We start from the raw sequence: 13,646 nt of genomic DNA, 5'->3' as shown, positions 1-13,646 counted from the left end.
AGGAGTGGTCCATCGATGAAAAGGTTTCTTCTGCGGTCATCAGTACTTCTTTGTGTCGGACGTTTCGCTTCTTAGGGAATGAAACCAAAAATCCTGAAGATACAAAAAGGAGAGGAGTAGCAGTACCTGACATTGCAGGAGTTTCTGAAAAACTACAAAGAGTCCTTTGGCAATACAAAATTCCTACTTATTTCAAACCGATAAACACTTTAAGGCAAAAATTAGTGCATCCAAAAGATAGGCTGCCAAATGAAAAACAAATTAATGTAGTTTATTCAATACATTGTAAGAATGAAAATTGTAAAGAACAGTACATTGGGGAAACTAAACAAATTCTCAAAAAAAGACTTTATCAACATCGCTGGGATAATACTAGTGGGCCTCAATCGGCAGTACATATGCACCTAAAAGCTAGCAACCACTCATTTGATGACAATGAGGTTAAAATCTTCGCGAAAGAACATAGATGGTTTGAAAGGGGAGTAAAAGAAGCAATCTTCATAAAACAGCTAAATCCTTCATTAAACCGATATGGTGGGGTGAGGTTCAATTTGGATCGTTCGTACAACAGCCTGCTTAGGCAACATAGGATTAGTAATACTGATGAGGTGATACCGGTAGAAGTGGGGCAATGAGGCCAGTCGTTAGTCAGAATAATACGAACAATCAGTGGAGCTGCAGGGAGTAGTCCTCTGCTTCCCCCAACCTGAGAGCAGGGACCTATCATAGCAGAGTCCGGCACCGCCATGTCTGGACTGGAGGGATATACAGTAAAGTCTCGTTATATCGATATCGGTTATATCGATAGTACTGCTTATTACGATACTATTTCTATGAACGGAAGGAGAAAATTTACATGCCACAGGATCAGATATATCGATAGTCCGGTTATATCGATATTTTTTCCGACTCCAGAGAATATCGATATAACGAGACTTTACTGTATATATAGGGCCTAAACTACCAGTAAGACTTTAGTTTGCTGACGAAGTTTCTTGGATAAGAAGCGAAACGTCCGACACCTTCAAAGAAGTACAGATGACGGCTGAAGAAACCTTTTCATCGAAAGCTCTATTATAGTCATGCATATTATATTTTTGCTCATGGTTCTTATATGACCAGAATCTAATATGCAATTGATATACACATGGCCCGAACAATTGGCTTGCTGACTGGAAGAAAAAAAAAATCAAAAATGCTGAGATGGGACCAGCATATACAAAACATTGGATGCTGGCGAAATCCACTAAAAACTTGGGAAACAATGTTCAAAACCAGGAGTGTCCCTGTTGAACTGGAATATTTGGTCAACTTAACTCACACTGGTAATTAATGAACGTGTTAAAATTAATACCAGTATGCATCCTCGGTACTCAGTTCAGCTGAATGCAGTAAATTACTGTCTGTGGTCACGACAGCACATGAAAAAATACAATATGTAATAATAAGGGGGGCCGAGTGCATGAAGCAAGTTGGAGTTCCTTTGTAGGTGGTCCCAAAGCTTCAGGGCATGTATGAGATGTGGAGCAAAGGTTCCACTGGGAGTTTGAAAGTGAGGTTAAGGAGGAATCTGTGCTCACAGACAACAGTGGGACTTTCTGTCACAACTGTTTATCTTCAACCACCCTCACTCAGTGTTCTTTGCACCTGGAGTCATGGCTGTTGTTTTTTTTTTTTTCATTCCTCACTGCTTAATTTCTTTTAATTCCAGTTTATCCTCTCCTCTTTCTCATTGCTGCTGTGTCAAATGGTGAAAAAAGCTGTCAAATTATGTTTCTAGTGTGTTGACTGCAGTGTTGATCAGTACAAGGAGAGAAACATTGTGTTGTTGCTTGAAAGTGGTTATCTTATCTTTCATAAATCCATAAATTAACCAATTCGCTGCGATTGACGAATTTACCTGGGGATTGAAAATATGCCGTAGAAATCTGCCGTAGAACGCCATTCCAGGGTTTATTCAGGTTTCACTTTTTTTTCGGGAGGATGAAGATCAAGTCCGGAGTCTGTCTTGTGTGTGAATTTCAGAACTGTGGGTAATGTATTTCCCTCCCACGAGTTGCACATTGCTAAAACCAAATGCAGCCTCAAATGCCTCGTGAAGAACACAGAGGAGGCGGGCCTTCCTTTCCGTGTTTTCATGGAGGAGAGAGCGGCGATCATGGCGAAGTGTGTTCGGCATGATTATAAGCAGTCCACGCTGACACAAAATTGGACTGGCAGCGTAGCTGCAACACTAAGTGAGGGTTATCTGTCGGGTGACTTGGATCCGGATTCCTCCGATGAGTGGCTGCCGTCGAGCTCTGTGAGCTTCTACGATGCAGAAGAATGCCAGACAACCCACCCCAAAGTCCAGGTGTGCATTCATAAGTGATGGGAATTCCGGTTCTTTTGGCTCGGCTCACTAAAAAGACCCGGCTCGTTTGGCTCCCAAATGGCTCCTCAGTTTTTTTTTTTGTTACTTAAATTAATTAAGTCTGTGTAAGCTCTCAGTCGTACAGGAGTGGTCCATCGATGAGAAGGTTTCTTCAGCCGTCATCTGTACAAAAGTGAAGGTTTCGGACGTTTCGCCTCCTATCCAAGAGACTTCGTCAGCGAACTTAAATTAATTAACTACCAAAAATCATGTAAAATTATGTGAACAACGAATTACTCATGTAAAAAAATACATGATATCAAATATTATTAGTTATATATGTTTATTGGGCGGCCCGGTAGTCTTGTGGTTAGCACGTCTGCTTCACAGTGCAGAGGTCGCTGGTTCGCGCCTCACTCCAGCCTCCATGTTTGAAGTTTGCGTGTTCTCCCCGGGCGAGTGTGGGTTTTCTCCAGGTTCTCCGGTTTCAGACATTTGTCAACTAAAATTGCAGCTTAAACCTTCAGTGGGCAGCTTACCATATTATCAGGTTAAATTGTGCATGAAAGGCTTCAAAGGAATTTATAAGTATGCATGCAGACGAATGGGGGGAAAACCAGAATCAAATGAAAGGTTAACTCATCTCTTCACATTTTTCTTAAATTTGAGAAACAATTCACGGTCGGTGCTGTTGCTATGGTTAATTAACTCTGAACAATAGTGTCGCCTCACTGTGATAATTACACTTCCTGCTGTTTTTTGTTCTCCTTGAAAAAAAAAAGATGGCATCTTTTTGAGAGGGGTGTTTGTTTTATGTTGATGTCAGCAAACCAGGTGGTACTTCTTCATATTTCAATCATTGCTTTGGGAAAAAAAATAACAATGTAAATTCAGGTCAGGTTAACCAGCATTGTGTTCAGGCCTACCATCGCAAATGTGCAGCTGACTTACATCAAAGACACCTTCTCCTGTACATCTGTATGTATAGCTGGAGGTGTGTGTTTGGACCGTATTGGCACAATGTAAGTGAACATCTCAGGTGCTGCCTTGTCCCGCCCGGCTGCTTTCTTAATCCCCATGTGAAGGTAAATAAGCTACCCCGGCGGCTCTTTTTCCTTACATAAGCACAGTGACACCAGGAATGAAAGAAATGGAATACAGGCAAAGGGAAGCTGCAGGAAAATAACTGATGAAAATGCCCAGAACATCCAGCTAATTGTCAATCTTTTGTTTGTTTGTGTGTTTCTTCAGACACTAAACACTTGAAATGACATTGACTCGTTTTAGATACCTCGTGTCACTTTTCCGCTGCAAAGTACAACAGAATTGAATAGTATTGTTCATGGAGAGCACAACTTGATAACTTGATTGTTACTCCTTAATGTGATTCCAAAAAAGAGGAAAGAAGCATGAAGATATGTGAAAATGAATAAGAAACTGTTGCACATATTTAATGCATTTCTATGTTTAAAAATTGCGCTTGTATTTCGCACTGACTAAAAATTCTGCCTACCCTGCGATTGGCTGGCAACCGGTTCAGGGTAGTCTCCAGCACCGCTTCCAACCCTTGTGATCAGAAAATGGATGGATGAAAGTTCTGTACATTTGTTAAGTACTTTTTATAGGCAACATTTGTTTTCTCAGTTTTGCTTCCGAATGTCGTTAACTGTGTTTGCTTCTGTGAAGCACATTGAGTTACCTTGTTTATGCAGTGTGACCATCAATAAAGCTGCCTTCCCTTGGGCATGATAGTTGTGACATGATTGGCGGTAATATGGATAATGTAAACTGCACTGTAATCATGCAGGGAAGGGCTCTGACGGATGTACTGTGGTGAATTATTAGGGTGAATTATGTCAGATTAGTGTCTTGGCTCTGTTGTCTGTGATGGATGGTTGGGTGGATGACTACTTTAATCCCTGGGGGATATTGCCATATGAACACATATCTACACATATCTACCCAATTAGATCAAATAAAAAAAATACAAGCAACCAACAAAGTAAATAATAAAAGACAAATACAGTAGCAGTTTTGAGGGGGAGACAGAGGGAAAAATAACATTTTCTAGGTCAGAAGAAAAGGAGATGGAGATATATCTGGCAAGGAATTAAAGGTTGAGTGGGCTCCGAAATACACTACATGGGCCCTGCTATACTCCAAATGTGTGATGTGCATGTATTACCTGCATTATGACTGCATTATCATCATTGTGTGTTATTATGATTTTTATCTACTTAAGTAACAGTACTTCGAAAACTGTCCCGCAGTCATCCTTTTGACATTATTTTAAAGATACAGAAATTAAGTGGGTGTGACAAATTTCTAAACTTCAAATAACTTTTTTATTTTCCCCTTGTTATTCTTTGCTGACCATTTGTTGTTTAGTTGGTATTGTTTCATAATGTAACAAAACCAAAAAAGCACGAATTAAACAATATTGTACGAGAGGGAGTGATGTGTTTCGAAGGCATTTGAAACTGCCAAGTACTTCTTGGGTACTGATTAATGAGAAGGGCTACTAGTTGCGGCTGCTTCGGGATGTAATGTCATACTGTCCGCAAAAAAAACATACTTTTCAAAACTAATAAAAATGCTGGCATGTAATTCCAAACGGGCAGCCTGGTGGAGGAGGGGTTAGTACATTGACCTCACAGTGCAGAGGGCGGGGATTCAATCGCGGTTCCCGCCTTCCTGTGTGGACTATGCTTGTTCTTCCTGGGCCTGCGTGAGGTTTCTCCGGGTCTTCCAGTTTCCTCCCACATAAAAAAAACATGCATAGCAGACAGAGTGAACACTCGAAATTGTCCCTACATTTGAGTGTTATTGCAGATGGTTATTCGTCACTGTGTGCTCTGCAATTGGATGGCAACAGTGCAGGGTGTCTCCCACCCATTGCTTGAATTATAAACATTCAAATATATCAAGATATTTAATGTCACACACATTGAACAGTGTGTGCCTGGGTGTGTACCAGTGTAGTAAACGCCATTGTCATTTACCAAATGAGATCCAGTGTTATTAATCTCATGTGCATTTGAAAGCTTGTGAACCGCATTGAAGTAGCCAAAGAGCCGCATGAGGATTGCCAGCCGCAGGTTGGCCACCCTTTCCCTAGTAAATTCCGAAATGTTACACTTGCGGGGAATGCAAACATTCCATAGTAAGTGTTCGGCCATGTTTTCTTGACCCAGGTTTGGCTATGATTTAGACACCTTGTAAGGTCGCAGACCCCAACAACTCCTCCCACTTGTCAGGTCAGCTGCAGTTCATGGAGGAAAACTATTTGGTCTTTCAGTGCTTATGATCATGAAGTGTAAAGGTCATCTATAACTTTTACTCATCTTTAAAGGACAACCGACACATTTTTTTTTGTTTCCTAACTGACATCAGAAAAACGTTTTATAGCATCTAAAATACCCAAAACACACAGGCTGATATCTTTAGTCAAATGCAAAACACCAATAAAAATGACTTAAAGTGTCCCAAAACTGCCACAAAATGAGCTTAGAACTGGGCAGATACAGAAAGTCACACCTCCTCGTTCATCGATGAGAAGGTTTCTTCAGCCGTCATCTGTACAAAAGTGAAGTCGTTCGTGACGTCACTATTGGTCACACACTGCATTGCTCCAGAATCAAAACAATGGCTTGAGAGTGTTCAGATTCGGAAAAGATGCTTTCTTGTTACTCATCCAGTTATGAATATGATTCAAATAGTTCTGAAGAGGAAAGCATAAATGTTTGCAATCAATTAAAGAAGTCCTTCCGTATCAATTCGAGACGTCTGCAAGCGATGAAACGGGTGAAGATCTGGACTCCGATGTAGCTCTGTTGGATATTGGCTGATTTGTCCGCTAGGACTTTAAACTTACACCTACCTTCTTTATGCATGTTACCGCAATTGGCTGCGACACACAACGATTCACCATTGCGTTATTTATGTAGTTTTCTTTCTAATTTTGCAATCAACACAGTGTTTTCGGATGAAAAAAAATACCCAAAATGCATTGTGTGTCACTTTATCGGTCAGGGGCGTTCCCTCCGTAACGTCACTTAGTGGATCCTCATCAACGCGAAAACAAGACTTCCTGAATATTCAGCGCGAGTCTTAAAACGTAAAATATAGCTACATGTGGTGCATTTGTGAGTTTGGACCTGGCAGGGTTTCTTTCCTTCTTGAGTCCTATGAAGAGCAAACAACAAACACACAACGTGCTGGAACTGACAGTTGGATTTATTGTTCTTATCACTATTATGGACTGCTCTTTGACACCGGGGTGTATTTCGTGTCGATGATGTACTGTACACTGTTGGTGTTTAACATCCACCTTTAAGCAGTGAGATAGCAGCTGACATATTACAACCTTTACTAAAAATCTATTAAAGCTTCTCTTAATGTTGGATATGATAAAAAGATGTGGAGGCTCTTCGGCTTTCATTGTGCTCAAACTTCTCTCCCTTGCGCTCCTTCTCACATCCTGCTCTTTTAGTACGTGTGGGGGGTGGGGTTCTACTAAAGTGCAAGCGTCATCAAAAAGGGCCCCCATGCAGCTGACTTCCATTTCAGAGCTTTATTGACTTAACATTGTGTGCAGCTGAGCCCTCGTCAAAGCCAGAAAGCCTCCTTCACATAACCACCACTTTTTCCAAGACGCCCATTTCCGCTGCTTGAGTTGACTGCGTTTCACTGACACTTTTTCTCCCCACCCCAAACTCTTCAGCTGTCTCATATCAATGTACTGTGGGAGGGATATTGAGAAGTCGGGGTCACTGGACCTCATGGAGCCTGTTGTTAAGATTAAAAAAAGGTCTTAAAGGAAGGCGTACTCTGCATCAACAAAGTAACAACAAACCAAGAGATATCTGCGCTTTTTTTTGATCCATACTCATGCCAGACCAGCAGTGGCCAATTAGTTTTTTTTTTCTCTCAAAAAAATACTCCCCACATAGAGCAGCTGCTTCTTCTCCTCTATTATACAAAACTGCCTTTTGAAAACCTTTCGTCAGTTGAAATCTTGCTGTAGTATTTAGCATTAGTATGTGTACTGCAAAGCGCGGGAGTAAATGTTCAATTTCTTGATAAATCGTTTGTCAACTTGTTCTATCAAACAGCAAAGGCACACCAACTGTGCTGTGTTCCACCTTTGTTCTGATTGTGATGTATGTGCCAGGTTGCATATCCTTGGTTTTTATTCCCATTAAAGGACAACCGACACCTCCGGACAAGTTGTGTCCATAATTTGTAAAATGACTTCATATGAAGTCATTTTTTCTACTGAGCGCATTTTATAAAGATTCCACCGCATATAGCTGTATTTTACGTTTTAAGACTCGTGCTGAATATTCAGGAATCTTGTTTTCGAGTTGATGACGATGCCTGACGTGACGTCACGTCTGGAACGCCCCTGACTGAGAAAGCGACACACTATGCATTTTGGGTACTTTCTTTGGTCTTAAAACATCGTGTTGATCCAAGTTGATGGCGAAATTAGAAGGAATGCACATAAATAATGTGATGGTGAATAGTTGTGTGTTGCACCAAGACTACCAATTGCGGTAACACCATACAGAAGTTGACACAAATTCCCAGCAGACAAATCATCCTATTTCCAACAGAGCTTGGGCGCCATCTTGTGCATTTTCTGGGGCGCTACATTGGAGTCCAGACGGCTCGAATTTATACAGGAATAACTTCTTTAATCGATTGCAAACATTTGTGCTTCCCTCTTCAGAACTATTTGAATCGTATTCATAACTGGATGAGTAGCCAGAAAGCATCCTCCGAATCTGAACTCTCTGAAGCCATTGTTTTGATTCTGGAGCAAGGCAAGACGTCCTGACGTGACGTCACGAACTCGGGGCGGGACTTTCTGAAAATCCCAATTCGCAGCTCATTTTTGTTGCAGTATTAGCACACTCATCAAGTCATTTTTATTGGTGTTTTGCATTTGACTATTAGCCTAACATGTTTTGGGTATTTTAGATGATATAAAACGTTTTTCTGATGTCAGTTAGGAAACAAAAAAATGGTGTCGTCCTTGTCCATAATTCCCTGTTTTAAATAACGGGAATTATGTGCAGTATTTCTTTAATCCATTTAAATTAGTTCTTAAGAAGTTTCACTTACAGACGGCTGTGGTCAAACATTGCCAGATGGAAACATAATCTCATGCCAGGCCCACAAATGTTTATGTGACGTTATAAAGAAACATCCATGTTGCCATGCGGTGCTTAACGTTTCGCCAGTTTATCATAGTTTTAAAAAGTTAAAGTTTCAGTGACTTCAAATACTGTCTTGAAAAATGAATACTTCTAGTCGCCTGATCTCTGAAACATTGGAAACATTTAGAGGGCTCAAAAAGTATGATGATGTTTGTGTAAGTGTCTGTGTGTGTGTGTGTGTGTGTGTGTGTGTGTGTGTGTGTGTGTGTGTGTGTGTGCGTGTGCGTGTGTGTGTGTGTGTGTGTGTGTGTGTGTGTGTGTGTGTGTGCGTGCGTGCGTGCGTGCGTGTGTGTGTGTGTGTGTGTGTGTATGTGTGTGTGCGTTGTGCATGTGCGCGTGTGTGTGCGTGTCCTGTGTGTTCGTGTGCCACGTATGTGCTGCCCACCAATGTCAGTGCATGTGTGAGAGCAGAGGGTGAGAGCAATGAGCAATTGCTCATGCATGCAGTTTAGAGGAAACATTGTTGGTGTCATTCTGTGATTGTGAGCAATTACAGTTTTCACATTGAGCAGTTTAAACCCGGTCTTTCACCTGTAATTATCTCGTCTTTTTTTTCTTGAGGGAACCTTCAAGCAGGACACAATATAATTGGCTGCATCCAGACCAGAGTGATGTTTTGGTCCCGTTACTGGCTCAAACACATTTTCAAATTCTTATTTGAAACGCTTCATTTCAAATATGTTTAAACTATACTGTTAGGGCAATATGCTCTTTTCTATTTCCTTTCACATCGTTTCATTTTCTCGGACTTCCTGTCATCATGTTACATTCTGTCTGCCTTTACCGCATTCTGTCTGCCTTCACATTACGTCACATCCTGTCCGATTTTATAAAAGCTCTCCCAACAAGCCCCATCTTTCTATTCCTTCTATTCTATACTTTTGATTCCTGTTATATTAATAATGACCCTCACAACTACCATACTTTTCCTAAAACACGACAAGTTTTCCATTCATGCTTTCATTACATCTCACTGGTCATGTATGTGATGATGGTTGGGCCTAAACTGCGAGCCAGTGAGGTGTGACATTTTCCTCCCTGCGTCAGGGGTCTGCAAAGGCACTGGACGAGTGAGATAACAGGATGGCCATGACCGCATTACTAATAAAAGCCCAAATGAATGTGCCCTTTATTAGCTCCAATCATTACTGCATTACTTCCATTCCCAACTAATATAATAATGTCACCACAAGTCCAGTTTTTACAAAATGTGTTGATTCTTGCAAATGCATCAGTCATTCATATCGATGTCCAATGTGCTTGTTGCCGAATGGTTGATGAGTCGTTTGGCAGAGCATTGGATGGATGTGCCATGTACACATTGAGTCGATTTTGTATTGGATCCCATTTGTTTGTGCAGGCGTGCATATTGAAATGGCCAGTGAGTATGTCTATGTGGTTTGTGCATGTGTCGCGCTTGGGCATAGTGCCGACCCACCTCACCCTTCTGATGATAAGCAGCTTTAGCTTGATTGCCATCTGTTTCCCCACTGTGTATTTTTGCACAAAGAAACCCACCCCGTTTTCCTCAAACACTATATCAAAAAATCTGATTAAAATTAAATTAAATAATAAATAAAATATTCATTCATTTCCAATCTGCTTAATTTTCACTTGGGTCGCGGTGGTTGTTGGAGCCTATCCTAGCCATCATCGCGCAGTAGGCGGGGGGCACCCTAGACCAGTTGCCAGTCAATCACTGGGAATTAAATAAATAAAGAAAATTTAAATGTTAAGATTGAATGACTGTGTCACATATGTTGTATTATTCTCTTTTTATGACTTCAAAATGGCGCCAGGAGTGGCTGCGTTTACAGCAGCTCCTATATTTTATTCTTCCACATTTTTCTTTCATAACTTCGCTGCTGTGAATTGGAGATTTCTCTATTGTGAGACCATAAAGGTTTTCTTATATTCTCGTATCTTAAATAAAGACTGGATTGCTGTTTGTATCCAAAACCTTGAAGATTCACTAATGTTAATCTATGTGCATAATTATGCCAATTCTAAAAAGAGAAGGTAGCGATTGCAATATAACCGTTTTTTTTTTCCTCCGGCAAGACTTTCTACACAAATATGCAGCATGTGCTATTTTTTGCATATGTCGTGAGTCACTACTGTTGGACCCAAGAGTGTGGCCTTCTGGTAAATCACATATTTTTGTTGGGCTTTAGGTTGCAACCTCTTTTGAGGATTAATGGACCTGATAATTTCCCTGGGGAACTTCACTCAAAATATGAATTGAGAAACCACTAGTGTTGAAACTGAGAGAGGATTGTTGGGTCTGCTCTGTTCTAAATGATCCTGGAAATGTTAGAGTTCATGTCAAAAATATTTGATGGGCTATCTCATCAACTTAAAAATAACTGAATGGGCCTAAAATATTTCTCTGGGGAAGTCCACTCCGAATTGTGCCTGACCTTATGTTGCTTTGTACGGATGTTTGTGTGCTTTTCTGGAAATTGATGTGAGTGACATGATGCAGTCAGTATACAACGCGTGGGCTAAAAGTGCTGGGACATAAATAGTATCATCATCTACCAACATTGGTTTGGATTCACCACCAGTGTTGCAAGTGTTCTTGTTTTATTGTCATTCATTTTGTGCTTCTAACCTGAACAAACAGGAGGGATGAGACACAGGACACATGGGGAATGCACTATGCATGGTAGTATGATAATAATAATACAATTCATTTCTAAGCGCCTTTCAAAACTCTCAAGGTCACTTTACAGTAACAGGATCAGTTTTTTTCTGTGGGTGAGCAGCAGCTGCCACATGCGCCAGCGTTCACTCAACCCGGAAGTAACTCACATAGCTAAAAGCTAGCTGGCTAAGAGTTAGCTCATAATCACTCAACCTGGAAGTAACTCAAATAGCTAAAAGCTAGTTAGCTAAGAGTTAGCTCATATTCACTCAATCCGGAAGGAACTCAAATAGATAGAAAGCTAGCTAGCTAAGTTAGCTAATAATCACTCAACCCGGAAGTAACTCAAATAGATAGAAAGATAGCTAGCTAAGAGTTAGCTAATAATCACTCAACCCGGAAGTAACTCATATAGGTAGAAAGCTAACAAGACAGCTGATGTTGTATTTCATCTTTATACAAGCAGCATGTAAAATTAATTCCCATTAAAGAGACATAGACATGAACGACCAGACAGTTTTCTGTGACACTTCCCCTATTTCATGAGTCCAACACTAAATCTCCATACAAAGCTGTATGTCCCAAGTTGCTCCCCGAGGCTGATGCAACATCACAGAAAGATTTTATAACATGAAGCCGATTCTTATCTTTACACAAATAGGTTCATAGCAGCATCATGTCAGGCAGATTTGTGTATACTTACAATGCAGTGTATGTACTTGCTGAAAAACACAATGCCTCCCAATACGTGCTTGGAACACACTGGTAATTAAGAGATGGAAGAGGTGAATGTGTGTGTTTCTAATATCATTTGTCGTCTGCTCTTTTGTCCTCCAGGCGATTGTGTCGCTTATTTTTAATTTATGAGTTGACTTACATTGAATTCCATTGACCCATCGGGCTATTTTAAGCCCTTCTGCACATTGTTGTGAGTGATTTTTAACTCGATCATGCTGGAGCCCGGAGCCCTCTTGTCTTTTTCTAAAACCCCTCCTTCAGTCTTTGAGTGTTGAAACCCCATCAACTGAATGGCATATTACTCCATTGTAAAATCCAATGACTGTTGCGGCCTCACTAGAAGAGAAGTCAGCCTCTTGGTATGTCAATGAGCTACAAAGAAGCAGAGTGGCGTCTCAGCCTTCTCAAATGTCAATGACCTCACATTATTGAGCCGTGAAACACCGGCCTTGAACGTGACAAATATATTAACGCCTGCTCCACCGCACAATCACTGAAATTGCAAAATAACATGGTAGTCCTGTTGTTGTTTTTTTGGGGGGGCAGGGGGCGAGTGTATCATATTACCTAGATTCTAATATTAGGCCACATTATCAGTTTGTGGGTATTGCAGATATTTAATAATTAATTGAATTCGGAGGTGAGACCGGATTCTCCCTGTTTCTCGGAGTATTCCTTTATACGGGGATGTGTGACACACAGTACTCACTTTTTCAATCGTGACTATTTTATCAACTACGCTAGAGGTTGCACTGAAAGAACCCAATTTTCTGATTGTGAGTGAAAGTGCACAGAGTTGTGTCACATCCCACTTCACTGAGTTGTAGAAGCTGATTTTGGAAATAATAGCCTATTTCATGGTGCCTGTAACAACAGGTAGTTTCTCTGTCTTTTTTGTCTCTCTTTTTGTGTCGTTCTCTAAGAATGTCTCTGACGTGGAATGGGACTGCCAATGGTGAGGCATAAATATGTTTTAAAGATACTTGGTACTCACTTCTCCAACCTGCTTGTTTGGTTTCTGTATGAAAGATGCTGAGGCGTTTGTATGTTTTTTGCATATTTTTCACAATATGGTAAACCAGCTTTTGTTGCATGTTTGTTATCAATCATTTTCTCTGTCTTCTTCAGGGGTCCCTTCAGTGTGGTTAGGAGATGTATCAACAGAGAGACGGGGCAGCAGTTTGCTGTCAAAATTGTGGATGTTGCTCAGTTCACCTCCAGTCCTGGACTCAGCACAGAGGGTAGGTTCTTTTTTTCATTTGAATTACCCTTCACAGAGAAATGAGTATTTATTGTTCTGCAGTTTGCAAGAGATGGATCATTAAATGAAACGCAAACATAAAAGGTGTGGCACTCTAAGACCATTGGAAAATATATTTTGTGGAATTATAATAATGAAATAAACTATTGCCGGCATAAAACTTTAAATTAGCTGCGCAGTATAAAACATCAGGGAAAAAAAACAAAGGCTCACACTTGTGGAATCAATTCTTCATTTGCTCACTTTGCTGAAGACTCACAAGCCATATTCCAGTACTGTATTGGACGATGTGTATCTTCAGTTGCAATCTGCAAGGGCTGTGATTATATTTGTGATGACTCTAGAGGAGGAGCGATGGCATTAAAGATTAGAAAAGTGTGGTGAAGCCTGATAAGAATACTTGAGCGAAACAAAATGAATTGG

General features: G+C 40.6%; 1 protein-coding gene across 25 annotated transcripts in view; it reads left to right on the top strand.

Moving 5' to 3' along the window:
- The window catches only part of caska (calcium/calmodulin dependent serine protein kinase a), a 151,412-nt gene that overhangs the window by 69,610 nt on the left and 68,156 nt on the right, over positions 1–13,646 (top strand). For all 25 annotated transcript variants that reach the window (XM_089002000.1, XM_089001997.1, XM_089002002.1 and 22 more), the window contains exon 2: positions 13,091–13,203. In XM_089002000.1, the coding sequence (XP_088858126.1) occupies positions 13,091–13,203 (113 nt within the window). The remainder of the gene's footprint in view (positions 1–13,090; positions 13,204–13,646) is intronic.

The sequence above is a fragment of the Hippocampus bargibanti genome, linkage group LG08 (assembly GCF_051943395.1).
Source record: "Hippocampus bargibanti isolate YZ-2025 linkage group LG08, ASM5194339v1, whole genome shotgun sequence".
Taxonomy (NCBI): domain Eukaryota; kingdom Metazoa; phylum Chordata; class Actinopteri; order Syngnathiformes; family Syngnathidae; genus Hippocampus; species Hippocampus bargibanti.
Note: the sequence above shows the minus strand (reverse complement) of the source record. Positions and strands in the feature narration are given on the sequence as shown.